The sequence below is a fragment of the Vipera berus genome (genome assembly GCF_964194415.1).
Source record: "Vipera berus genome assembly, chromosome: 3".
Lineage (NCBI taxonomy): Eukaryota > Metazoa > Chordata > Lepidosauria > Squamata > Viperidae > Vipera > Vipera berus.
In genome coordinates, this window is record NC_138204.1 from 18,419,928 (window position 1) to 18,446,817 (window position 26,890).

Consider the following 26,890-nt stretch of genomic DNA (forward strand, 5'->3'; position numbering starts at 1 on the left):
CAAGAAGGACGGGGCCAATTCTTCAGCGCCGCCGGGCTCGTTCCGCTTTCCCGCCTTCTGACCCCCGCTGAGGACGCAGGGAGGCGGCCGGGGAGAAGCCCGGCGGGGCAGGGAGGCGGCGATAGTAAAGGAGGAGACACCGGTTTCTCCCTGGTGGGGACCCCGCGCTCAGGAGACGCCCTGAGAGCCCCCCTCCCCAGTTTAACGACAGGTTACCCTCTCCAATGGCGCAGGGCTTCCTGGGTTGTCTGAAGCGCTAAAGCAAAAAAAAAAAAAAGGGGGGGGGAGTGGAAGACCCTTTCCCAGCCTGAAAGGAGGGCTGTGTTTTCAGGCTGGGATAGGGTGGGGGGAACCCTTTTTCCTCTCCCCCCCCCCGTTGCAGGATGACTGGAGGTTCAACCCTTCCCCTTATAAAACAAAGGACGGGGACGCAGCAGCCTGAGCGATTCGGAGGAGGGGGGGGTGTCCTCCTTCCAGGACGGGGCGCGCGGCAAGCGATAATTCCCCCCCTACGCAGGAGTGGGTGAAGCTGCCGAAGAGGAACGGCTCCACGAAGGATGCAACCCCGGGTGGGGAGTAAGTCCTGTGCATTTGCAGTGGGCCTTCCTCCTGAAGAGCCCCCGGGGAGGGGAATTGGATTATCTGCCCACGCTCTTCCCAAGGCGGCTTAAAAGTGAATAATGCCCCGCCAAGATAAACGTGATATGTATATAATTTATATATAAATTATAATTAAGTAATATAATCATAAATAGCGTGTGGACAATATGCGTTTGTATTTAAAAAAAAATAGGTCCCTGCCCCAAGGCGTTTACACAGTGCGATTTATGTTCCGGTGTATTCAGATTACTTTTTATCAACCACCTTGAGCAACTGCTTCACAGACCGTTTACACCTACAGGATCCGTCCATTTATGTAAAACAAATGCAAGAAAACAGTCTCCACCCCCACCCTCAATAAAGGAGGGGGGGGAAGGAGATACACACACAGACACACAGGGCCAAATTTTGCTTTCTAATTTTGTCAAAGATGCTGCCCAGTTTGGTTAAGGTCACGGTATAGTAGAGCAGCTCAAATTCTCTGCATTGTCTTGGGTAATGCCTTCCTTTTTTTCCTCTTAAGCCCCTCTTCCTCGTCCTCCCCATGGCATCTGGAGAATGAAACCAAAAGGATCAGGTGTGTATCCTGTTTGTGTGTGCGTGTGTGTTTGCGTGTCTCACGAACCAGGCTCAAAAACTCCCAATAGCCGCCTCCCTCTTTCCCTCCGAATCCCTCCCTCCCTCCGAATCCCTCCTTCCTCTCTTTCTCATTCAAACGCAGCAACTCCTGTTGTGTCAGTTTTCTCTTCCACCACTTGGCAGCGGAGAATCGTAAAGGTAAAGGCACTTCACATTGTAAAATATTACCCTTTATAAAAGCTCTCCTTATGACCCTGCATTTCTTTTTTTTTTTCTTTCCACCTTCCTGTAAGGCGAGGGAGGGAGGCAGAAAGATAGATGGGGAAGACAAACATTGAGCTCCTCTGCTTCCTCTAAACTTCTTAGCGTTTCGTGATATTATTTTTTTTTTAAAAAATATTAATTTTGCCTCGCTTACTTCTGCCTCTCAATTCTCTCTCCCCCCCTTCTCTACTCTCTCCCAATCGACGTTGGTGAAACTTCCATTACATTTCTATATAGGTATTTTGTTTTCAATATTCAATATGTTTAACCTCGAATGGGGGAGGGGAGGGAAGAAGGGAAAGGGAGGACCTCTTTGTGACTCAGGGATGTTCCTGGAAGCAAGATTTGTAATGTGTTTGGCAAAGATGGGGGGGGGAGGAGAGGTTGGAGGGGGGCAGATTTGCTAATGAGAAGTTTATTGATCCGTTTTTGTCAGTTTCGTTTTCAGGGCTTCATGGGCGGAATTGAATCTGCTTCCGAGGTGTATTTTGTTATTGAAGATCATAAGAGATCATTGTTAAAGTCTTCCTCCCTTCTTTACGCTTTCAAAAATAAAATAAAACTAGTTGGCTTCTATAACAATAGCTCTGCTGGGAGAGGAGGAAAATAACAATTCACAAAGCCTGACGGAGTGATTTCACTTCCATATGTTGATACCTTTCCCTACAGGGAGGATTGCATTAATTTCTTAACTGATTGCGTCTTCACTTGGGGTGCGCTTTTTTTGTTTGAGTTGCAGAAATTGGTCGCCAAAAGCAGCCTTTCGATATGCAATCCCATAAGCCCCTGCTCTCCAACAAACCCCCCCCCATGTGAATTCCCTTGTGAGTATATTATCTCTATTGAAGTTTAAGAGTTTTTGAAGTAAGAGCTAGGAAAATTGCCAGTTTAGCTTGTTTGCATCTAAATTTGCAGATAATTTGGGTTTTTCTTCTGTAGAAGCTCTGTTGCCAAAAGGAGTGGGGGGGAGGGGAAGAAAGAAGGAAATTAGTTTTCTATCTCTTTAAAAATGCCCTTTCTGAATTGACCTTGAAATCTTTAAAATCTACATTTCTAATAGGGAAGGTGTTGTTTGAGTAGGAGGAATATAGTACAGAGTGAAAAGCAAAAAATAGGAACTTAAGCCTGTGTAGACAAAGTGATTCTTTTTACAGAAGAATGTGAAAAGGGAAGTTCCTATAATGTGAAGGAGCAGAAGGAAATAACTCACTTTCGAAAATGTGAAGGGGGGGAAGGAGGACTCATATCATTCTTCACAGTATTAGGCCTTGAAAAGCTGACTTGATACAATCAAGGGAGGCTACGGAAATAAAAGCCCTTCCAGTCAACTACATATCAACCATTAACTTGCTGACCACTGTTTATGTTGTTGGCAGGTGAGAGCTTGATTTGTGTATCTGCAAAGGTACCTTGAGCATCCTGCTTACAAGAGCTTGAAAATATTTTTGCCTAAATTCTGTTACACAGACTTCAGGGGTCTTTGGAGGTTTCAAAACCCATTTCAAATAGGGGAGGATTGTTCATAATTAGATGTTCTCTTGGACAAGAAGAAATGGCTCAGATAAGTAGGTTAAACTGCTTTCTTTGAAGGTGGGGGAGAGAGTGGGTGGAGTTTGATTTCCCTCTTCTATTTTTATGTGAATTGATGAGTCAGTATTGAAGATCTGCAGTTGATATTGCCAGCTTGTAATGGGTCATAAGTAACTTCTTAAATGTGAACTTCACTCAACTCCAGATAATTCAATATGACTCTTATTAATTACTAGTAATACTTATCTGCTTGTGAATGGGAAGTGAGAATTATCCTGGTTTTCTTGAAATTGGATTGGGCTCCTGAAGCTTTATTTCGAGTTATGTTAATGCATTACAAAAGCTGCTGTTAAGGAGCTATTCCTATAGCCTTTTGATTGAGCTGACTATTTAGTGTCTTTGCCAAATCTGAGAGTTGTTTTCACTTTCATTGTCTGTACATGCATGTATTTATACAAGGGGTTTTGTCTGTGTGTGTTTTGGTGGGAGATGGAAGAAGGAAAATACTGTTGTTGGTTTGTATAGAATAATTAATGTCTCCATATTGCTATTTAAGAACAGTTTTTTTTGTATGAGGTTGATTCAATTATGTCTTCATCGCTTTGGAACTGGTTGAATGACTTGACATGAGATTAGGTGCAACAAAAGAGAAGGCCGAGGGAACAACAGCTGCCTTCCAGTTCTGAGGCACTATTGCGCTTAGCAGGAAGGCATTTTATCTTTTAGTGTTGTGTTGTCAGGTTTAAATGTTAAATATTTATATTCCTGTGAAAGGTTGTTAGACTCCACTTATGTTTTTAAAAAAAGGCAAAACAAAACACTTGTATTTAAGGCCTTTTAAAAATTTGATGGCAGGCATTTCATCTTTTTATTTAAAAAAAAAATCATGTTCAGATATAAAATCTTTCTAACTAAAGTTTACTGCTATTTTAGCTGAAAAAAGCCACCACTAGTTTATACTTGCTTGGCTGCTGTGTATGGCAGGAACTTTTTAAGGTGTGGCTTTAATGGCAGCTGATGATTCTTGCTTAGAAACAAATCTTATTTTGGGTATATTTTCTTTGAAAATTCTCTTGGAGCTCAACTGTGATATAGAATAGTCCCTTTGAAAAAATATTCTTGGGTTCCTTTTTTTTAAAAAAATCATGTCATTTTAAAGGAATTAAAGACATTCAATATGCCCACCCCATCCCCTAAATTCAGCCTATAGTATACATACAATAAGAGTTCCTTCGAAGGGTGGTGTAAACAATTTTCTAACAGTCCATAAATGCTGGAGACTGTAATGTTTTGTGGATATATGCACCTCTTTTAAACAGTTAATTCTTTATGCTAATCATGTTACAGTGGATGAAGTGTTATCTCTGGGGGGGTCTATTTTAATTAAATATTATTTACAAAGTTGTGATCTAAAGGTGAAATTGCAAAGAAAGGCTAGTATTCATGGGGATTTTAAGGACATGGTTACCAGCTTCTTTAATGGAAATTGCATTAGATTCCAGATGGAGAGCTATGGATGGGTTGAAATATCTCCTTTGTTTTGGTGACGAATGGAAAAGCAGGGGGGTGGGGATATATGAGCTTGAAAAAGGAGGTATACTTCATTACTTCTCTTACACTGGTTTATTTCATCTTGGGTTCTTTATCAAACTTTTCCAAACAATTTTGTGCATTACTAAAGGTTGTTGTTAGATCCTGCATCCATCTGTAGAATGGCATTGTTTCAGGATTCATGCATTCATTTCTTACAAGTATAAGATCAAAGTGAGAAGCATACTTTTTTATCCTAATAATGTTACTTGAAAGTAAATGCTTTAGCTTTTAGTATGGCATACTCTGAAATAGTATGTTTGGGAACAGTGAAAATTCAAGTTATTAATTTCCCGCCCAAGGGGAGAGGGGAAAGAATAAAAAAGGATTGCAGACCTTATTTGGCTTTCAATATTATGATAACTATGTAAAACAGTCAAAGTCAGTAAGCTTTATTGGTTGAAGACATAATAACATGACTTCATTTAAAAAAAATCTGGAAGAAGAAAGGAACCTGCTTTTGTATACTTACAAACATAGAAGAATATAATGCATGCCACAAAATCAAAACCCATATTGCTAATTCTTGTAGGACGGAATGGCTTCTTCTCTCTCCTCTCCCTTTTCAACCTATAGTTGAAAATGACTAGCTTTACTATCTTCAGGCAAGTTTGAAAAAGAAGCTTGACCTTTGAATTTACTTGCTTCCACAGAGATTCAGGAAGATTAAATAACTGAAGCTGTTGGATGACCAGTTATTTATCTCATGTCATCCTTTGCAGTTTGAGCTTTTATTTAAATGTAGAAAATAGCACAGTTTTTCCCACAGCAGGGCTGTCATTATGGGCTTCAGACCTTCCTTTATTCTCTTTTTGCCTGATTAGAACATCAGGAGTCCAATACAGTTGGTCCCTTCCTGTTTTCTGCTTCACATAATTACATTTGCTACGCCTTTGGCACCAAAGATAATTATTCATAATGAATACTTTTTAGCATTTTTAATGACACTTGAATCTTGTGCAAGCCTGCAGCAATTGAAAATCAGGAATAAAATAATATTTTTTGTGGGGGAGGGGGAGGGTGGGCAATGTTTGAGGTTTGTGAATGCTGATTTGAATTTGGGAAAGTAAAGCATGTTGCTTTATTTTTATTACTATATGCTTATAGAAATTTTGGATTTTAAAAATGGGATGTGTAAGTGCTGTGTGAAAAAGTGGTTTATTGTAAATTGAGGTTTTCTTGTTCAAAGTTAGTGAGCTAGCAACACTTCTGTTTTTATCTTCTTTGTAATATAAAGCCACATGTGGTTGTCCTCCAAGTTAGTATTACAGTTGATAAGCAGTTGGCAGAATTCATGCTTTATCCTTTGTTTTCAGTAAAGTTAAAGGATCTCATTTTGTCCAAAAATTAAGAGTTCCAAGAAAAGAAACATTTAGTTGTTCAGCTGGTGAAGGATTCACATCAACCATATTACCGTAATAGTTTTAAGTTAGCATCATAAAATGAAGCCAGAAGAATATTCTGTTTGGGTTGAGGTAGAGTGTAAGTGGAATTATTTTCCATTATGGACTTAAATATATATTCTTGTAGTGTTGTTCCACTCCTTAAGAAGCAGTTTCAATGTATTAGATAAACCATCTCCTCTTCCTCCTCCTTTTAACCCAAATAATTGTTTAGCCTATTGGACTAGTCACAACATTTTTTAATTGTCAACATTCAAAGTAAGAAAAAAATGTATGAAAAACAATGCAATTTGTAATCAAAGCCTACTACTGTAATGCAGCACTCTTCTTTACACCACTGAATATGTTGAGAGTTTGGAATAATTATTTTATTTATTTGAGAGATGAATAGCCTTTTTTTTGTTCAGGAGCACAAAATGGTGTACATAACATTCCTCACAATAGTGCTGTGAAGTGGACTCAGCTGAAAAAGAGTGCCTAACCCCAAATCAAGCAATGATCTTACGTAGTTGAGGTTGGAATATAACTTGGGTCTCTTGTGCCACACTGAAACTTTATCTACCACACCATATAGTATAATTAAAGAATGCATTTTCTTGTTTGAGTTTAAATACATTGTTCTAGTTATTTGTGAATAGAAGGAGTAGGTATAAAAAGCAACACTAAAAAAATCAGCATAGGATTGGCATCATTTTAAAAAATGGAATTTTGTTCCTGAGATTATCATTTATACACATAATCTGGGAGAGGAGTTGCATAACAGCCAACAACTACTTTATTGCTTCTCCCTAAGCCTAGATATGTAGGACTCATCAATTGTTATGTTATGCTACAACTATGGACTTTCAAATGCAAATGAGTCCTTTTATGACTTTGTTTTTTTGTTGAATATGTTATTTAGGTGTCATGAAAGAAGCTAGAAAAGGTTTGGAACAGAAGTGGTTGCAATATATTTTCACGTGATCCTCAAATGCAGTTTTAATCTTACAGATTAGGGGAGATGAAGTCCATACCTCTAGAGAACTCTATCTGGGGAGAACTGGTTAAATATATTTGGATGTACAACAGCTGTAAAAATGAAGGAAAACACAGGAAATTGCCTTTTAACCTTGTTTTAAAGTATAATTGAAAATATCGTGTTTTTGATTGTTTAATGAAGTATACTTTATATACTACTTAAGCCCAAATGACTGTAATTACATGATTTAAAAGAAAATATTTGATATTCAGATGGGGCATACAAGTATTCTGCAGGTAGAGAAAAAAAGAAAATTTAATTAAAATAGATTATTTGGTAAAAAATGTATACTATTGCTCTGTTCTATGCTTGAGTGAACTGAAGGTTGCTTCATGTAGTTTGCATGAAATTTTAGCCATAATTTTAGTATTTAAATAATGGGTGAAAATTTCTTGGAACTCTTAACTCAAACTGAGGTTTTTTTAAATAAAAGATTTACTAAGTTTAAAAACTGCAGCTAATATATTCAGGCAACTTTGAAAACACATAAAGCAGGTGACACATTTCCTGAATTTGATATCCTATATATTCCAGCAACAATTACCCCTTTTGCCTTTTAGTAAACCTGTTTTGTTGTCTGCCAGGCCTAATTTAAATCAGAAAGAGAACTGCATGATATATTTGAATGAATGAATTGATAATTGAATTTGGGGGATGTATCGTGCAAATAAATATACTCCTTAGGGAAATTCTAATCTAAAATCCAAAACCTTTTACCTGATGAGCTTGTTTTTCACAGGCTTTGATCTGGGTTAACATTGACACTTAGGATATGCTATTTCAAGTTTGGAATAATATAGTCCCAGGACTTTCATCCATCTGTACATGTATATAGGCTGTTCAATAGTGTCGTATTGCTTATCTTTTATAGTTTGGCCCAGCTGCATTTATTTTTAATTTATATACCCAACTTCGTGTGTTTGTGTGTGTGTCTGTCTCACGTGAACTATAGAAAGTGATTGAAATTGCTAGCTTCTGGATACTATCTTCAGGATACTAAGATCTGTGTAGTATAATTTACAAAAAGAAAATAGACTTTTGAGTATATTAAAACAAATCCTTTTTAAGTACTTAAACTTTATTTTAGTTGCAGCCCAAATGGAAGATCTTTAAATTAGATTATACATTAAGTTGCTTTACCATTCAAGTTTCAGAAGAACTTGAATTCAAAATTACCTAGTTTTTCTTTAAAGTGGGAATAGATAGATAACCTTTATTGTCATTTTTTACTGTGGGCATAATGGCACACATTAAAAATGAAATTTAGTTCTCAAAGTGTACACATAGCACACATTTAAACATACTATCTGCAACACTTGTATAGACCTATATCCTTACATATAAGTAATATAAATATTAATCACTGTCCATCTTGAATACATAATGGGAGGAGGAAGCTTTAGAGTTCACAAGGTTAATACTGTATGGAAAGAAACTTGACTGAATGTTCTGCTTCAGATACCACAGAGCCTCCTCCTAGAAGGTAACAATGCAGTTGGACATGTGACTCAGAAATCTTGGTTATAAAAGTGTACAAGAAAGTCAATGTGCTGCTTATATGATAGAGTACTCTTAAGAGTATTATAGGAATATCACATTATTTAGAATATCATTTCATCATTGCATGATTACATTAAAAATAGTGTCTTATAATCAAAGTATTCAAAATTGAGATCTGCCTTCATTCTGTTACTTCTTTTCCTCTTTCCATTTTGTATATCAGTATTTCCAAGTGATAAACTTGAGACAAATTTAAATGGGTATTCTTCTAATCAGGCTACTAAAATTTCTTATCTTTTCTATTGAAATAGATTAACAATGTGTCTTCTGTGTCTTCACAGACAGTGCATTTTATGTAAATGCAGAAGTGTCTAATCCTTGCTTTATCCTGTTCTGTGGCAAACATTGGAAAGCTAATCTATATATCCTAAAAAAGGCAAATACAAAAGGTTAAAAGGAGGTTGCTTCTGCTTCTGGACAGGATCACTTGGTGTACTCTGGAACTTGCACTGCTACTTAAAGAGCATTTTGATATTTTGATAGAACTAATAAACCTTCCACCATAAAGAACTTTCAATGTTTATGTTCTCCCAACTTTGGGATACATTTTATTGTAATTTTAGATTTCTTTTGAATGTTTGTTGGACCCATAAATATATTCCAACTATTCAGTAGCAGCTATTTTGCAAGTGACTGATGGATGTGAAAGGTGTGGAAAGGAAAAGCAGTAATATCCAGGAATATCAGTAGCTCAGATTTAGTGAGATTTGGGCATTTTCTTCTCAGTTGCAGATCCCTAAACAGTTATTTCAGGCTAATTTTGCAACAGTCATCCAGTATAACAATACTTCACCATGCAGTCAGAAGGTTTTTCTATAAGAAATATTTCCTCTTCTCTTCCCAAACTCTGAATGTGGCAAACTTACTTTGGATCACGTTAGAGTATTAAAAAAAATAGATCAGGCAAGACAGTCCATAGTACTGTTTGGGTTGAATTAACTGAAATGGAGGTAATATTTGCGGTGGAAGAAATTAATTTATGCATTTAGGCAAATAGGGCTTATGCTATATTTGATATTGGTGGAAGACATTATGCATGTGATTGTATTCATATGCATGAGTCATGTATTCAGTATGTGACTCATTTCTTGGGGCATGTTATATGTAGTCAAGTGACACCTCTACAAAATCAGTATATTTGTGTTATAAACTTTCATGAACTTGAGCACACATTGTCTGATGCATCCGTTGGCAGAGACAAGATATATCCTTTGAGAGTAGGGAAGGGAGGAAATTGTAAACCATGGGACAAAAAAAAAACATTCCAAGAAAAACAATACAGCTACAACACTTAAACATATCTAATTTGAGAACAAAAGGTGATCAATTCATAGTTAAGTCTGAATGGAAATTTTCTGAATATTCAAAGAAAGCTTCTGTTTAAAAATATTTTTTGCAAAAGTTTATCAACCCTAATTTGAACTTGATTGAAACATTATTAGAAGAATCAAATTAGTAAAAGTACAAGTAAAGAGTTAATCAAGAATGACAGTTCTTATGAATGTGTGGTTCTGTTTTTTATATCACTTGGTGTAAATATTATAGAGTTCTATACTCATTTTTGACATTGGCTCCTAGGCATGGCTTCTAGAATAAAGTGAAAGAGTAGAAGTTTGGTTATTTCCAGCTGAATTCTTGAGCGTTTAGGTATTTCCTTCTTTTGGTATTTAAAAATTGCCAATAGAGAAGTAAATTGAGTGAACATTGATTAACTGTGATTAAAATTTAGGCTAATATAAATCTGTTTAATAATATGATTACTAATCTGAAACTTGTGAGTGGGAATGTCCATGCAATCACGAAGTGCATAAAATATGTGCAAAAGAGAAAAAACTGACCTGATTCCTTAGGTTTACGTCCAGATTTTTCTAGTTTATAGTGCATGGTTTTTATCCTTTTCTTAGAGACAGCTGGTATGTGTAGGTACAGACTAAATGTAAAGTTTTCTCAGTAGTATGTGGCCCACGTTATTTTAAACATTGTGCTTATAGTGATAAATTCATATTGTAGGTTAGTGGTAAAACTAGTTTTTCTGCAAATTGTTCTGAAGCTAGGATGAGCTGTGCAACCTTTGAGAAAGTAACAGTTGTTAAGACTTAAAAATTAGCTCATTGGAATTCTTGTTTAATATTTTTGACTGATTAAATGGTAACCTTTTAAAAGATATATGGCATACTGGAAGTACCATTATGAATTTATGGAAATTGAATAGATTCAAAATAATCACTATAGAAAGAGTAGATTACAACTAAAAAAAAACAGTAATTCACCCAACTAGAGCCACTTTGATATAGTCTTAGAAACCAACTGGTTTTTTTTGGTGGTTTTAGACCAATTTTCTCAGCCTAACCCACCTCTCAGGGTTGTTGTGGGGAAAATAGGAGAAAGGGTGTTATTTACACTGGCTTCAATTACTTATAAAGTAATAAAGATGGGACAAAAATCAAATAAAATGGGAGATAATATATAGAGGCCATTATAATCATTTAAACTGTATTTTGTAGTAATATATACTTAATATTTCTCACTGGAGAAGAGCCTAATGCTGGGAAAGATGGAGGGCAAGAGAAGAAGGGGATGAGAGAGAATGAGGTGGCTGGATGGAGTCACTGAAGCAGTAGGCGTGAGCCTAAATGGACTCCAGAAGATAGTAGAGGACAGGCAACCTTGGCTCTTTTATGAATCAGTGCTGGCTCAGGAATTCTGGGAGTTGAAGTCCATAAAAGAGCCAAGGTTGCCTACCCCTGGCCTGGAGCAACCTTGTCCATGGGGTTGCGATGGGTCAGACACGACTTCACAGCTAACAACAACAACAATATTTTTACTATATAGGCATGGAGATACACGCTGGCAGATTATAAAAAAGAATATACTATATATTTGTCTTATAAAAGGAAAAAAATAATTGTTTCTTTAATGGCTACATCGAACATTTTGTTGTAAATGTGTTACCAAAATTATTTGAAAATATAATGCAACTAAAACAGATAGCTTGAAAATTAATATTTCAGTGGTGTTTAAATATTTTTTGCAAATATTTTTAGGTAGTGTTACTCTGTACTGAAATCTAATGGGACTAAAATTCCAAGTATTTCTTTTTTAGGAGGTGCCTAATTTGATAGAATCTCAAATTTGAATAGAATGCTATGGACAGAAAATCTGGTATGGTTTCTTAGTGGCATGGTACCAGCTTTTGTAATGAACTGATGGAAAAGAGTGGCCTGTTTTATGTGTAAATGATAAGCTGGATGTTTTAAACATGGTTTGCTAAACAGGCCATAGTGGCTTAGTCACATACCATAAACCATAATGGGTGGGTTTGCAAACCACATTTAGACAGAAACAAGGAACCGCATTATAATAATACATTTAGGTTAGATTTTTATAAATAATATATAGATGCTGTTAGAATTGGGTTTTAGTAACTAAACTCTGCAGTACAGTGTGCTAATCTATGTTATCTATGCAGTAGAAATTAAATATATTGACATCAATATCAATGTTGTATTTACTTCTGTTTTCTTTTTTTTTAAATGGAAGCTTAAAAGATTCACATTCCTGTGATATCACTGGCCGTTTCTCTGGGGGAAGTGGGAGTTAAATGTAAAATAGGTGTTTTTATAAGATGAACAAATCATGCTACTGAGAATTGGCACATTTGCAAATGTTCCATAGTACATTCTGGAATCAAAACATAAGTGTAAAAGATACTTATGGACTGTGGGCTGAAGATTAGCTATTAATGAGGTGTAGACGCTCTTCACACTTTGGTTCTTCAAAAAGCCACATCAGTACAGAACTGGTGTGTGGCTCCTGTGTAAACCCCCAATCCACTTCTAAGCCTCCTTCCTAGAAGAGATAAGAAAGTTATTTTTGAGGAATTATTCTCTATAACACGAGTAGTGTTGTTGGTTGTTGTTATGAAAAGCTGCTAATAAATACTAGGGCAAAAGGAAGAAATGTCATGTTTGTCTTTGAACAAAGAAGTGAGTTTGTATGAGAATGTCACTGTCTCCATCTTTAGAGGAAGGTTGGATATCTAGTCAAAATGCTTAGAATGATTTTCCAAATTAGCATCCAGAATGAGTTCTGGAGATTCTTCAGCATTGCTTAAAAAGATACCATGAATAGCTAAGCAGGCCTTGCATTATGTCAGTTGCCTGTCGCCCCATAGATATTGCTGAATATGCATATTAGTCCCAACTAGCATGGTCATGGCTGAGGGATTCTGGGAATTGTAGTCCAGCAATAACTAGAGTGCCACAGGTTCGCCATCCCCCATTTCATATTGTTTGCAGGTTAAAGCAAGTATTTCTGTGTCTCAAGTTTCAGTTGGGAAGTTTGAGTTATTGCAGTGCCAGGTCAAAACTTAGAAAGGGATGTGAGGTCAAAATTAAACAATGGAAATGCAGCTTGTTCTGTACAGAAGGCTGTAATGTTCAGAAATGAGTTCTGTTCCTTTTAAAATATTGCACATCTTAGCAGCTCTGAAATGAGATTACATTAAATGAAATTGTGAACTAGGTAACTTTCCAATGTTTTTGTAGTTGAAATTGCCAGGCTCTTGGTATTTTCAAAATGTTTTGTAAAGTAGCTTTTTGTATCAAAACAATTCTCATTTATAGAACTGTGAAGAATAAATTAATTATTTTCAATCTTCAATATACAACGGGATGTAGTTTGACAAAACTGAATTTTGTAAGGCAATCTGTGTCCACACATACCCATTTCTTCTTCCTTTTTTCCAAAATCTTACCAAACAGATAGCAGATGAAAATATGTCGTAGAAATACAAGAAAAACAGTTTTAAGGGCCTAATGTGAATAGTTTCTAAGATGAAGTCTGTATATACAATATTGTAGCATAAAAATACTACTGCAAAAGATTCAATGTTTTATTTGCAAATATCAGGAATTGAATTAACTTGAAAGGAACTTGACTTTAGGGTAAATTAGGAAACTGAAAAGAATGGTGTACTTTGGTCTGCCTTTTACCTGAACATTGAAACACAAAAACAGAAATTACTATTGCCTTTCTTATTAGACTGATATTTTTCAGTAGTATTGTATAAAATGCCTTTTATCATAGCTGATGATGGTTTTATTTGAAGTTAGGCAGGATAAACATAAATGTCCAAAGACAAGCAGATTGGTAATATATGAAGCAGAGGGAACAGGTATTTAAGGAAAACTATATAAAAGAGAATCTTTAGCATATATAAGTTTGTAAAGAATGTAAAAAAATGATTGCTCACAAATTTATTTGGGCTGTTCACTAATTAAAAAAAAGAAGAATTAAACTTAGGTTCTCATGCCAGTTCCATATTTATGTGATGTTCCATTTGTCCATTGAAATAGAAACCCACAGCCCCACAATTTAAAAGGATCGGTGTAATTTTGGCCCCCAGAAATACTGGCATTTTTTCTGTGATCTCCAATGCTTAGTAAGCATTTTGCCTAAAAATAGAATGTATATCTAAAATCTAAACTGATAGGTTTGTTTATATAGCATATGACATTTTTTTGGAAGATTTAAGCATTTAGGATTGTGATTCCTAGCTTTCCAAAACTCAGCAGCAGTGAATCAACCTTAAAATATTAAAAAGAGGAGGTAGACCAGGGGTGTCAAACTCAATTTCATTGAGGGCCGCATCAGCATTGCGGTTGGCCTCAAGGGGCCGGGTGGGTATGGCCAGGGTGGGTGTGGCCTACTGGGTGGGCGTGGCCAGCTCTACATCGTTCGCATCAAGGGTGCCTATGGGGGCCTGGGCAGGAGTGGGACAGATCTGAGGGTCTCTGGCAGAAGGAGGGTCTCTGGGCCAGGGCCAAGGCAGTGGGGGCCATTCCGCACTGTTTCCAGGATGGCTTCGCGGGCCACATGAAACCACTTCGCGGGCCGCATCCGGCCCCCGGGCCTTGTGTTTGACATGTCTGAGGTAGACTATACACAATTTTAACCTTGGGTAGTTTATCCCTAATTCTGGGTATATAATACTGCATTTAGTGGCATTCAGGATGAAGTCCTAAACCTTACCCTCAAAATGGGGGTAGAAATTAGAATAGAACTGAACTGTGTGATTTTGGGGAAAGCAGGAGTAGTTTGTATGAAGTTCTAACAGTTCATTGGCAAATGGTCAATAAGATGAGGAAGGAAAATTAACTACTAATCAGGATTAAGCAATCCATTCCCCTGCATATATATTTTTTTCGGTATCACTTCCACAATTGTCTGTCATTATATCTGTTGGTGGAGGCTGATAGGGGTTGAAGTCCAAAACTTCTGCAGAGAATCAGATTGCCTATCTCTGCGATTAAGGCTGATGCTTATCAAAATGCAGGAACACAGCTGGAACTGGATACAGAAGAATTACTGACATAAGCACTATTTTGAAAAACCAAAAGAAACTCTCAAGTCATAGCTATTTGAAATGTTATTTAACATAGAATGAATGTATTTTTTGTTATCAGAACAGTTAGAGGTTTTGTTTTTTTTAAAAAAATAGGAGCACATAACATGATAGTTTTAAAGTCACGCCATTAAAAAAATCATAGCTGCACAATTTCATATTGTCTAAAATGTAACTCAGAAAAAAGGCAGATTTTCCGTGTTCTTTTCCCTGCTACCCTGTTTCCATTGTCCATTACAAGTTGGATATTGGAGTTAAATTACCCAAGCAAGTGTGTCATTTTAGGGTGATACACATGGATATCTGCCATAGTTCTGAAAAGCATTGGACATATAATTCAGCTTCTTAAAAATCTTTTTTCCTAAAAAAAAAGCCTACACTTTTTGCCATTATGACAGTGTATGTTTAAAAAGACGTGTAATTTTCTGAAGAGATTGATGGCTGCAGTGACTGAGACAGACTTTGGTATCTTTACGGTATTTCTCTGAGCACTAAAATATGTATATTTTAAAAATCTGAATTCATGCAGATCATAGAATATAAATGTTCTAAACACAAGGTTGATTCCTGAAAATGCAAAAATACGCTGAATTGCAGCATAGTCTCAGTTGTCAATAGAGTCTGATAAAGCTTACCACCAGAAGTTGTGGGTGCTTCTTCACTTAAGGTTTTTAAGAAGAGACTGGAGAGCCATTTGTCTGAAATGGTATAGGGTTTCCTGCCTGGGACCACCAAGTTACCTTCCAACTATTCTGATTGGATAGACTGAAGTTTTACCTCTACATAAAAAGTTAGAGCTCCTGCTCCTAAAGGATTTGTGAGAAGTGTGTGTGAGAGAGGCAGTAAGACTACTTATATTTTGGACTTTAGAAATATACCCTTTTAATATAATTGTCATCTGTCCTTGTTAAAATGTTTCAGTCTTAAGGTTGAGATAATAATAGATTTAAGTTTGTATGTGCTAAATTTGAAAGCAGTGATTTGATTTCAAGGGGCTTAATTTTATATTGATTTTTTAAAAACCACATAACACATACTTCTTAAACTTCCTGACGTTTACTAGTATTCCATTTGAAAAAAAAATATTTGTTAAAGGGCTGTAGTGAAATTGTATATTAGAATGAAATGCACATGGAGTACTTTGGCTGCTAATTTTGTAGTAATTAAAAGCTTTGGATTTCAGACTACTCAAAATTTGTGGTGTGCTTATACATTTGGTAGGATTATCTTGGATTTCAGAGGAGTAACTTTAAACCCTGACAATACCCATTGTGATCTGTCTATCACAAAAAACTAATTGTGTAACACAGAGAGAAAGAGAGAGAGAGAGAGAGAGAAAACACATAGGACTAAAAGCTAAGAAAATGTTAGGCCTCAAATGATAACAGATTTCTAATGTTTAACAGACAATGCTGTTGATAAATACAGATTGATTGTTCAGTCTAGTGATCAAAGGATCAGGCCTGTTTATGTACTGTATTTACGATAATTGCTTTTACCATGATGTTATTGAATAAACCATAGTTGGTTAAGAGATTGTACTGCAGTACACAATAAACTGCTTTGCAAATGATAAAAGACTGGGTTCATACAATGCACTAATTGAATAAAAATGTAAATAAATTGCACTATATATTGTATTCCAAGGATCAGGTGTAGAGAAACCAAATTATCTTAAATCAGCTTTAAGGTTTACTAACTAACTTTGCCCCTTCATGGATTACTGCCTTGTCGTGGTGAAGGGGCTTGCATAATTCAATGAAGCTATGAGCTATGCTGTGCAGGGCCACCCAAGACGGAAAGGTCATAGCAAAGAGTTCTGACAAAACGTGATCCACTGGAGAAGAAAATGGCAACCCACTCCAGTATCTTTGCCATGAAAACCCTATGGACCAGTACCAAAAGGCAAAACGATATGACGCTGGAAGATGAGCCCCTCAGGTCGGAAGTCGTCCAATATACTACTGGGGAAGAGCAGAGGGCTAGTACTAGTAGCGCCAGAAAGAATGAAATGACTGGGCCAAAGCTGAAAGGACGCTCAGCTGTGGATGTGTCTGGTGGTGAAAGAAAAGTCCGATGCTGTAAAGATTTTTTCTCCATAGGAACCTGGAATGTAAGATCCATGAATCAAGGCAAGCTGGACGTGGTCGAAGAAGAGATGACAAGACTAAACATCAACATCTTAGGTATCAGCGAACTAAAATGGACAGGAATGGGTGTATACTACTGCGGGCAAGAATCCCTCAGAAGAAATGGAGTAGCCTTCATAGTCAATAAAAGAGTAGGAAAAGCAATACTGGGATACAATCCTCAAAATGACAGAATGATCTCAGTTCGAATCCAAGGCAAACCATTCAATATCACAGTAGTCCAAGTCTATGCCCCAACCACCAGTGCTGAAGAGGATGAAATTGACCTGTTCTATGAAGCCCTACAGCACCGTATAGAACTAACACCAAAAAATGATGTCCTTATCATGGGGGATTGGAATGCTAAAGTAGGAAGCCAAAAGATAACCGGAATATCAGGCAAGTTTGGTCTTGGAGTACAAAATGAAGCAGGGCACAGGCTGATAGAATTTTGTCAAGAGAATACGATGGTCATAACAAACACACTTTTCCAACAACCCAAGAGACGGCTCTACACATGGACATCACCAGACGGTCAACACAGAAATCAGATTGACTATATCCTCTGCAGCCACAGATGGAGAAGCTATACAGTCAATAAAAACAAGACCAGGAGCTGACTGTGGCTCAGACCATGAGCTTCTCGTTGCAAAGTTTAGGCTTAAACTGAAGAAAGTAGGAAAAAACACTAGGCCACTCAGGTATGAATTAAATCATATTCCTGTTGAATATACAGTAGAGGTGACAAATAGATTTAAGGAATTAGATCTGATAGAGTGCCTGAAGAACTATGGGCAGAGGTTTGCAACATTGTAGAACAGGTAGCAGCCAAAACCATCCCAAAGAAAAAGAAATGCAAGAAAGTAAAATGGCTGTCTGAGGAAGCTTTGCAAATAGCTGAGGAAAGGAGGGAAGCGAAAGGCAAGGGAGAAAAAGAAAGATACGCCCAATTGGATGCAGAATTCCAGAGAATAGCTAGAAGAGATAAGAATGCCTTCTTAAATGAACAGTGCAAAGAAATAGAAGAAAACAATAGAATAGGGAGGACCAGAGATCTTTCCAAGAAAATTGGAGAGATGAAGGGAACGTTTAATGCAAAAATGGGCATGATAAAGGACCAAAATGGCAGGGACCTAACAGAGGCAGAAGAGATTAAGAAGAGATGGCAAAATTACACAGAAGAACTATACAAGAATGAGCTTAACGTCCCTGATAACCACGATGAGGTGGTCACTGACCTCGAGCCAGACATCCTAGAATGTGAAGTGAAGTGGGCCTTAGAAAAGCTGAGCAACAACAAAGCTAGTGGAGGTGACAGTATTCCAGCTGAGCTATTCAAAATCTTAAAAGACGACGCAGTAAAAGTGCTACACTCCATTTTCCAGCAAATTTGGAAAACTCAACAGTGGCCACAGGATTGGAAAAGATCAGTTTACATTCCAATTCCAAAGAAAGGCAGTGCCAAAGAATGTTCAAACTATCGCACCATTGCACTCATTTTTCATGCTAGTAAAGTTATGCTTAAAATCCTACAAGCTAGACTCCAGCAGTATGTGGATCGAGAACTACCAGAAGTACAGGCAGGATTTCGAAGAGGCAGAGGAACTAGAGATCAAATTGCCAACATACGCTGGATCATGGAGAAAGCTAGAGAGTTCCAGAAAAACATCTATGTCTGCTTCATTGACTATGCTAAAGCCTTTGATTGTGTGGATCATAACAAACTGTGGCAAGTTCTTAAAGAGATGGGCGTACCAGACCATCTTATTTGTCTCTTGAGAAACCTATATGTGGGCCAAGAAGCAACAGTGAGAACTGGACACGGAACCACTGATTGGTTCAAAATTGGGAAAGGAGTCCGGCAAGGCTGTATACTGTCGCCCTGCCTATTTAACCTATACACAGAGCACATCATGAGAAAGGCAGGGCTTGATGAATCAAAAGTTGGAATTAAGATTGCCGGAAGAAATATCAACAACCTAAGATATGCAGATGATACCACTCTAATGGCAGAAAGTGAAGAGGAACTAAATAGCCTCTTGTTGCGGGTGAAGAAGGAGAGTGCAAAACCTGGGTTGAAATTTAACATTAGGAAAACCAAGATCATGGCATCCGGCCCTCTCAATTCCTGGCAAATAGATGGGGAAGAAATGGAGGTAGTGACAGATTTTATTTTCCTGGCCTCCAAGATCACCGCAGATGGGGACTGTAGCCAAGAAATTAAAAGACACTTGCTCCTTGGGAGGAAAGCCATGGCAAATCTAGACAGAACACTAAAAAGCAGAGATATCACCCTGTCAACAAAAGCGTGTATAGTCAAGGCTATGGTCTTCCCAGTTGCAATGTATGGCAGTGAAAGTTGGACCATAAAAAAGGCTGAGCACGAAAGAATTGAGGCCTTTGAACTGTGGTGCTGGAGAAGACTCCTGCGAGTCCCTTGGACTGCAAGGTGATCAAACCAGTCAGTCCTAGAGGAGATCAACCCTGACTGCTCTTTAGAAGGCCAGATCCTGAAGCTAAAACTCAAATACTTTGGCCACCTAATGAGAAGGAAGGACTCACTGGCGAAGAGCCTAATGCTGGGAAAGATTGAGGGCAATAGAAGAAGGGGACGACAGAGAATGAGGTGGCTGGATGGAGTCACTGAAGCAGTAGGTGTGAGCTTAAATGGACTCCAGAAGATGGTAGAGGACAGGAAGGCCTGGAGGAGCATTGTCCATAGGGTCGCGATGGGTCGGACACGACTTCGCAACTAACAACAACAACAACAAATCAGTCTGTTAGCATAAACTTTTTCAGTGTGTTACTTTAAAGGCAAAATGATGGCATACAGTGGGAATATTAAATAAATGTATCCTACTTTGAAGCCTTTGGAAGAAAAGGTCAGAATCACATAGTTTTAAAAGTAATAAAGGATAAAATAATCTTGGTTATCGTTGATGAGAAAGATACTTATAGAAGTTATTTGTGCTGCAAAAAAAGGAGGGGAATAAAATGTATTTGGGAATCTTCCAGATCTTGGATTTCAGCTCCCAGAATTCCCAGCCAATATCAAGGTAACTGAGACTGTTCGGAGTTGAAGTTCACCAATTGGGAAGATGCCAAGATCTGAGAAGGCTATAGTAGACCAGCCTGGGTCAGGATATTGATAGCAGAATAATTTGGTTCTTCTGCCACTTTAGCTGATATTGGTAATTTACTGTAGTAAATCAACCTATCTTCTCAAGATGGACTTTTGGAAATAACTAGTAGTTCCCATTTGGAAAATAGCCCAAATATTGCAACTTGTTAAACCATCTCCTTTTATAGTAGTATCTTGTAATTTGTAATGTTGCAAAAGAGGATTATGATCAGAAGCAAGTAATACATAATCAGTGTAGTCTTTCTGCGGGACTTCGGTTTGGCTAGTCTAAAGAAAAGAAGAAATAGGGGAGACAGGATAGCAGTATTCCATTATCTGAGGGGCTGCCACAAGGGAGAGGGGGGTCATGTTCACCAGAGCAGCAGCGGGGGAAGGATGAGAAACAATGGCTGGAAACTGATCAAAGAGAAAAGCAACCTGGAATTAAGGAGAAACTTCCTGACAGTGAGGACAATCAACCAGTGGAACAGCTTGCCTCCAGAAATCGTGGGCGCTCCATCACTGGAGATTTTTAAGAAGAGACTAAACAATCACCTGTCTGAGACGGTATAGGTTCTGCTTGAGCAGGGGGCTAGACTAGAAGTCCTCCAAGGTCCCTTCAAGCTCTGTTTTATTCTATTCTTCCACATGGCATTCTGGTCCCCAATTTTTCTACAAAAACCACTTTAAATTGTTTGGGACAATGTTTCTTAAAGTGTGATTCTAGTAACCCTGGGAGTACCCCAAGATCCTCTCAGGGATCCTTGAAATCAAAATTATTTGCCAGATATTGAAGATATTTGTAAAAAATTAAAAGAGTGTCACTCTTATTTAAAAAAAAAAATCTCATAAAAATAACACGTTTTTTTCATGTAAATAATGGATTTAATATTGTTATTTTTACAGGAGACAACTATTCTATGAATGAATCCATTTTAATTTTAATATGGTAAACAGCAAAGCCCATACAAGCAAAGTTTTTCTATTATTTTTAAAAGTGGAAAGGGGTTCTCCATAACTTTTAAAAGTGGGAAGGTGTCCTGAGACCAACAGATTAAAGAAACGTTAGTTTAAGAAATGCATGTGAATCTGAATAGATGTCTACAGGTCAATATCTCTCTATTATGTACATCTCTCTCTGTATTGATTGTGCCTAATAACAGGTCAAATCAAATCAAAGTGGAGTACTTAATATGATTCAGATTCAATAATACTTTTCACTCGGTTGCTATTTGCATCTGTCTTTGTACTCCTATTTTCACTATTCCAAATGACATGTAGATTAAAATCAAAGGAAAGATGCATATAATACTTGTAATTGGATCAGATTTATTTGCCTTTAGGAAAACATTTTTCCCAAAAAATAAATCTCTTTTTACTTAAGGTGCCTGGACCATAGGCAGTAAAAAAAGAGGAAAAAAATAACCTTTGAAAATTTGAAATCCTACGTTGGTGATTTTTATTACACTAAATTATTATTTAGCATTTTGGTAAATGTTACACTATTTCATAGTATTTGTACATTCATATGGCTTAGCTCTCATCCGTCCCTCCACCAGTAAATTTGTGTTTCAGTAATTGATCTACTTGTTCAGAGACAATAAATATCAAATATTTTAGCTATGCTTGTTTATCTCCCACATAAGCTTCATATTCAAGTTATTATTTTTAATGGACAAAAATATTCATATTTGTTTTAAAACTAAGACTTAGTTTTTAAGTATTCAGAGGAGCATAAACAAGCTTTCCAAATGGCTGGCATTTGAAGTGGCCCCATGATTTCAAAATGGCTGCTCATTGGGTGTTAAATGACAGCAGATACTGCTTACTGTCATGGGGAAATACTTTTTTCTTTTCTTTTTTAAGATAATGCTATTATATTTCTTTTAAACATTACAAACACATTTTATTTTATAAAGAAATATTTAAGTAAGCCTTTACAAATGCTTCGGTATGCTCTGGGACATAAGGGCTTGCATAAAACAACTTCTTAAATGGTTTCGTAATAAGAGAATACTATTCCTAAAAAAATGGGATTTCCCAGACCCTTTTAGGATAATAATGTGGACTTCTAGGATTCTGCAAGTGGAATGGCTGAATAATTGTCCTGTTTCTTTCACTGAGGCAGTTATTTCTTTATGGCAGAGTGCTGAAGATAATGTTCTAGAGTAACTCCCTAAGGCAGTTTCCTTGCAGAGATTAGTAACTTCCTTTGATAATTGCATCATTTTTAAGATAAATGTTTAGTAAAATCTGAATGCGTAGCTGGATTGCACATCTTTAAACTTAGATTACATTGGAGCATTTGTTAAAAGTGTTGGGAAACTGTTGATCACATTGTATATTTGTGTCAAAAGAACACAGAAATTGCCTTCTGACTTCATTGCACTGTATAAAGCATTGTGTGGAAGAAAGAATACTTGATATCATAAAAGTACATAGTCTTTGGTTTCAAATTATTGTATTGATTTATTTTGATTCCTAAGTTAACATTAATTTGTTTTCAAATTCTCTTCGCATAGGTGGTGACATTCTTGGTGATTCTGAGCTACAGCAATTTTCTTCAAGCTTAAGAAGAAGAAGCTCAAAGTATTAAAATTCAGAGATGTGAACAGACCGGTTTTGCTGAAAGCAAGTTACATAAACTGCAGAACAACATAAGCAATTCCACCTCTTTCATACAAGAGCTAGTAACATTTTTTACGAGATTATTTCTTTCTGGCAGAGGGTTAGCTACATCTACAGATGAGCAGAATGCCCAGTAGCCCTTTCTTGAAGGAGTCATGAGGGCTCAAACACCTGCTGCTAAACAACTGGGAAATTTCTGAAGTGGCCCTATTTCTTGCATAAAAACAACTTGATACTTCTTGTTAAAACTGCCAAAGGAAATATGCCAACTCAGCCTCTTTTGGTGTACATGGATGGTCCAGAAGGTATAGCCAGTACTGTTGGCTCACGAATGGACAATAATGATGCCACTATGCCAGTAAAAGGAGCCAACACAATCTCCTATAAGAACTTGCAAGAGAAGTTCTTCATGCAAGGTGAAGTATGTGTCTCTTTAGACTGCATGTTTTGTGAACAGACTTTCAAGCATTCAGAAGATCTCGGTAAGCATGTGCTAACGCAGCATAGACCGACACTTTGTGAACCAGCAGTTTTGCGTGTGGAAGCGGAGTATGTTAGCCATCTTGACAAAGGACAAGGGAGAATTGATTTGCCATCACTGGATGTAAATGAAAAGGATAGCCAGGACTTCAGCTGTGTGGTTTGTGGACAAACATTTGATGAGGCTTTTGATGTTGAAGCCCACATGAGGAAGCACAAGGATTCTTTCACTTACTGGTGCAATGTATGTGGAAGGAGATTTAAAGAACCCTGGTTCCTCAAAAATCACATGAGGACTCACACCGGGAAACCTGGCTCTCGCAGCAAGGCACTGCAAGGATCTGAGAGTCCGGTAATGATAAATGAGGTTGTTCAGGACCAAGTGACAGAAAGTATAACATCCCCTTATAAAATCTGCATGGTGTGTGGCTTTCTATTTCAGAACAAGGAAAGCTTAATTGAGCACAGCAAAGTGCATACTAAAGATTCCCTAGCCAACAGTAATGGCTCTCCATCAGAAGGGGATGGCAAAGAAAGTAAGACACCCAGAGAAGAATTTCTGCAGTTTTTAAACCTAAAGCCACTTTCTCCTCCTAATAACAGCAAACAGAAAAAGCCCGTGAAATGGATTGCTGAGTTGGATCCGTTCAGTACCTATCAGGCATGGCAGCTGGCTACTAAAGGTAAAGTTGCTATTGGCCACGGGCAAACGAAAGATGCTGGTCAAGAGGGAAGCACAGACAATGATGACTCATCTTCGGATAAAGAAGAACTCGGGGAGATTTGGAACGCAAGCAAAGCCAACCAGACTGAAAACACAGGAAAGACCAAGGGAAGCAGAGGTGGAAATTACACAGGGATTGGTAACGTGCCACAAGACAAATTTAAGTATCCTTGCCGCGAAGTGCCTTCGTTGCATATGTCCCAGAGCAAAGGCAAGCCTACCCATTGTTCAGAGTGTAACAAAGCCTTTCGAACTTACCACCAACTCGTCCTTCACTCCAGAGTCCACTCCAGAGTCCATAAGAAAGAACGGAGGAATGATTCAGAAAGCGGCTGTGAGGAAGGGAAGCAGCTGAGAACATGCCTTCCTGATCCTGGGACCCTGGATGAGAACGGAGCCGAACGGTTGGAGGGAGTGTCTGAAGATGGCTCTGAGGATGGGATAATAGAGACTTCAGGTAAGCCCATTTAAGAACTGTTCACAATAAAAATGTAGTTTGTTCATTTAGTTCTTAATATGGTGTCTGTATTAAGGGCAAGAGAAGAATGGGACGACAGAGAATGTGGCTGGCTGGATGGATGTAGGCGTGAGCTTAAATGGACTCCAGAAGATGGTAGAGGACAGGAAGGCCTGGAGGAACGTTGTCCATGGGGTCACGATGGGTCGGACACGACTTCGCAACTAACAACAACAATGGTGTCCGTATTAAAGATAAATATGGAGGGGAGAGTTTTTGTTGATGCTTTCCAAGGAATATTATCACAGCATCATCATCATACGCTATTTTTAAGTCATGGCATGATTTATTTATTTTTTAATCCCATTTATATCCCGCCCTTCTCCGAAGACTCAGGGCGGCTTATAATCTAAAGCACAAATCAATGTGCTTAGTAGATTTGCATCTACACCAAAGGGAAAGATGCTTGCATGATCTTAAAATGCATAACATTTCATATGCATATTATGACATTGGTGCGTAGAATTGTATAAAAATATAGTGTAATGGAGGATTAGACAGATGGATATTTTCATTCCTTTAATGCTAGACATTTTTTAAAAAAATTTCACCACAGCTGAGAGTTTACTCAACTAAAGATATACTGGTAAATCCTTTTGTAATGCAATAAAGGTAATTCTCAATTTGATTTGATTTGATTTGATTTTGATTTTGATTTTATTATATTTGTATACCCCCCTTCTCCCGAAGGACTCAGGGTGGTGAACAGGGCACATATAAAAAATACAGGATACAAAAATTAAAAAGAATTAAATAGTAGCCCAGCTAAAACAATCAATAACAATATAAAAATCCCCATTAAAACCCCAACATATCCCCCATCAGGCCAGGCCGGCTTGTTCAAATAGATGGGTCTTCAGACCGCGTCGGAAGGAGCGAAGGTCAGGTGCCATCCGGAGCTCGACCGGCAGCTGATTCCATAAAGCCGGAGCGCCCACAGAGAAGGCCCTCCCCCTGGGGGCCACCAGCCGACATTCTCTGACCGGAGGCACCCTGAGGAGGCCCTCTCTGTGGGAATGCACAGGGCGGAGGGAAGTTGACGCCGGCAGCAGGTGGTCCCCGAGGTACTCCGGACCCATGCCATGTAGGGTCTTAAAAACCATTACCAGAACCTTGAATCTCACCCGGAAGACAACTGGTAACCAATGTAGCTCGCGGAGCAAAGGTGTAACATGGGAGTACCGGGAGACTCCCAAGACAACTCTCGCGGCTGCATTCTGTACCAGCTGGAGCCTCCGAGTGGTCTTCAAGGGAAGCCCCATGTAGAGAGCATTGCAGTAGTCCAGACGAGAGGTCACGAGCTCATGAGTGACCGTACACAGGGCATCCCGGTCTAGATAGGGCCGCAACTGGCGCACCAGGCAAACCTGGGCGAAAGCCCCCCTAGTCACAGCTACTATATGGTCTTCCAGAGTGAGCCGCGAATCTAGGAGGACTCCCAAGTTGCGAGCCCTATCTACGGGGGGGGGGGGGGTAAAAGCTCACCCCCCATAGAGAGAGGTGGAATATTCTGAATATTCTAAATTTATGCCCACAATTGAGCCAAAAATTTCTGTTGCTAATTGAGACATTTGTTAAGTAAATTTTGCCCCATTTTACGATCTTTCTTGCCACATTTGTTAAGTTGGTAACATAGTTGTTAAGTGAATTTGGCCTCCCCATTGACTTTGCTGTCAGAAGGTTGCAAAAGGTGATAACATGACCCTAGGACACTGCAACCGTTTTAAATCCATGCTAGTTGCCAGTTTTCTGAATTTTGTTCACATGACCACAGGATTCTGCAGTGGGTTATAAGTGTGAAAAATGATCATGAGTTTTTTTCCCAGCACCGTTATAACTTCAAATGATCACTAAATGAATGGTTGTAAATTGAGGACTACCTGTACTCTGTGCTTTGGAGAAATTGGCAGAAATTTTGAGATAGCTACATAGGTCCTTTTTATATAAAACAACCAGTATCACGTTTAAACTCACCACTACTAGAGAGTCAGTTCTGTTAATCAAAGTTCAATGCAGTTACAGCTGGAAACAATCTTAAATGAGCATAATGCAGTGTCTGCTGCCCTCTAGTGATAATCCTTGAGTGTTGCATGCAAATTAGATCGGGCAAAATATTTCACCTTTCATACATTTGATGATTTGGTGATTTTGTATTGAGATTTAGGCAGCTCACGGTATAAAATACTGTACTATACAAAGCACAAATATTATAAGATAAATAAAAATGTAGTAAGGATAACTGAAGAAATAAATACTTGTCTCCAGTAGAATCTTGATAGGATTCTAATATAGAAGGATTCTTCCTTAAAGTTAAGTAGCATTAATTCTCTTTTAAATAATA

The 26,890-nt window shown here is 37.9% G+C and overlaps 1 protein-coding gene across 2 annotated transcripts in view; it reads left to right on the forward strand.

Annotated features, from left to right (window-relative positions):
• Positions 1-1,319: 1,319 nt before the first annotated feature.
• Positions 1,320-26,890, forward strand: part of ZNF217 (zinc finger protein 217) — a 39,516-nt gene continuing 13,945 nt past the window's right edge. The window contains exons 1-2 of one of the 2 annotated variants that reach the window (XM_081325666.1): positions 1,320-1,377; positions 22,723-24,489. In XM_081325666.1, the coding sequence (XP_081181792.1) occupies positions 23,091-24,489 (1,399 nt within the window). In that variant the 5' untranslated portion in view covers positions 1,320-1,377; positions 22,723-23,090. Of the gene's footprint in view, positions 1,378-1,452; positions 1,681-22,722; positions 24,490-26,890 lie in introns of those variants that run through there. The other variant, XM_081325667.1, reaches the window with a different exon arrangement.